The 1,166-nt window shown below is 53.3% G+C and overlaps 1 protein-coding gene across 1 annotated transcript in view; it reads right to left on the bottom strand.

Annotated features, from left to right (window-relative positions):
- Positions 1-821: 821 nt before the first annotated feature.
- GLTP (glycolipid transfer protein) overlaps positions 822-1,166 on the bottom strand; it is a gene marked incomplete at its 5' end in the record, with an annotated part of 926 nt that continues 581 nt past the window's right edge. The window contains one exon of the mRNA XM_009873599.1: positions 822-1,010. Coding sequence (XP_009871901.1) covers positions 828-1,010 — 183 coding nt within the window. The remainder of the gene's footprint in view (positions 1,011-1,166) is intronic.

Genomic DNA, 1,166 nt, shown 5'->3' with positions numbered 1-1,166 from the left:
CCGAAAACAAGCCCCAAAATAACCCCCCTGGAACAGCCCCCGCGGGAATAACCTCGAAACAACCTACCAGAAACAGCCCCCGCAGGGAGCAGCCCCAAAAACTCTCCTGAAAACAGTCCCTCCCGCAGGGAGAACCTCCCCAAACCAGCCCCCTCCCTCCAGGAACAAGCCCTGAAACACCCTCCCTGAGGCAGCCCTCCCGAAAACAGCCCCCCCATAGGCAAACCTCCTCAAAACAGCCCCGCCAGCAACAGCCCGAAAATACCCTCCCCAGGAAAAAGCCCCGAAACAGCTGCCCAGGCTGAGATTACTGCGAATTTTTATTAAATTTTGCTTCCCTGCCCCGCCTGTGTGGGGCTCGGCAGCCGTCAGTTAATAAAGGCAAAGCTTTCGCTTCCACCGACCAGGGTGGGGGGGTCCCGGCGGAGGAGGCTCGCTCCCACGCGGGTGCTGAAAGAGTTGGGGTCACCCTGGGAAAGTCATCTGCTCCTCCACTGCCAGCATCATTCGGGAAATTTCTCACCCGCAGGCGGGCAAGCGTCATCGGGCGCCTGGACTTTGCCTGGCATTTCGGACATTTTTCCTTGGGAAATTCTACGGTGATGTGGGGTAGAATCGTTTTATTGCCATATTCTCAATAGAAAATTAATTATTATCGTTACTATTAATATTTTTTTTTTAGAAAATAGGTTATCCACTGCAGATTCAGAGAAGAATCAAAGTCGCCTGACAGCCGGGGAGACCCCCCCGCTGCCTCAGTGATTTAAGACACAAGGTAGCACCCGTCACACCTTAAAATGTAAACCCTGCTAGTCCTCTCCGAGCTTTTAGGCTTTGTAGCTCAGCTCAGCATTCATCTTCGTGTACATCTCATAAATCGCATCCAGGATGGGGGTGACCCTCGAGAGGAACTGATGAATTTTCTCGAGGCTTTCCTCCTCTTTTACTTCTTTGCCCTTCTCTAACGCCTTCAGCAAATCTGATCGGTATGGAAGAGCATAGACCGAGCCCTAGAAAACAGAGGGAAGAAGCTATAAGGCTCCCACAGACACAAAATCCTCCCCATTCCACGTGCAGGACCTCTGTTTGGGTTGTTGAGGGGTGACTCCGAGCGCATGGAGATCCCAGGTGGGGTCTCCGCGCACTCGGAGCTGCCTGGGAGCAGC

This window comes from Apaloderma vittatum, unplaced genomic scaffold, assembly GCF_000703405.1.
Source record: "Apaloderma vittatum isolate BGI_N311 unplaced genomic scaffold, ASM70340v1 scaffold30567, whole genome shotgun sequence".
NCBI lineage: Eukaryota > Metazoa > Chordata > Aves > Trogoniformes > Trogonidae > Apaloderma > Apaloderma vittatum.
The sequence above is the reverse complement of the archived record's forward strand: the minus strand, read 5'-3'. Positions and strand labels throughout refer to the sequence as shown.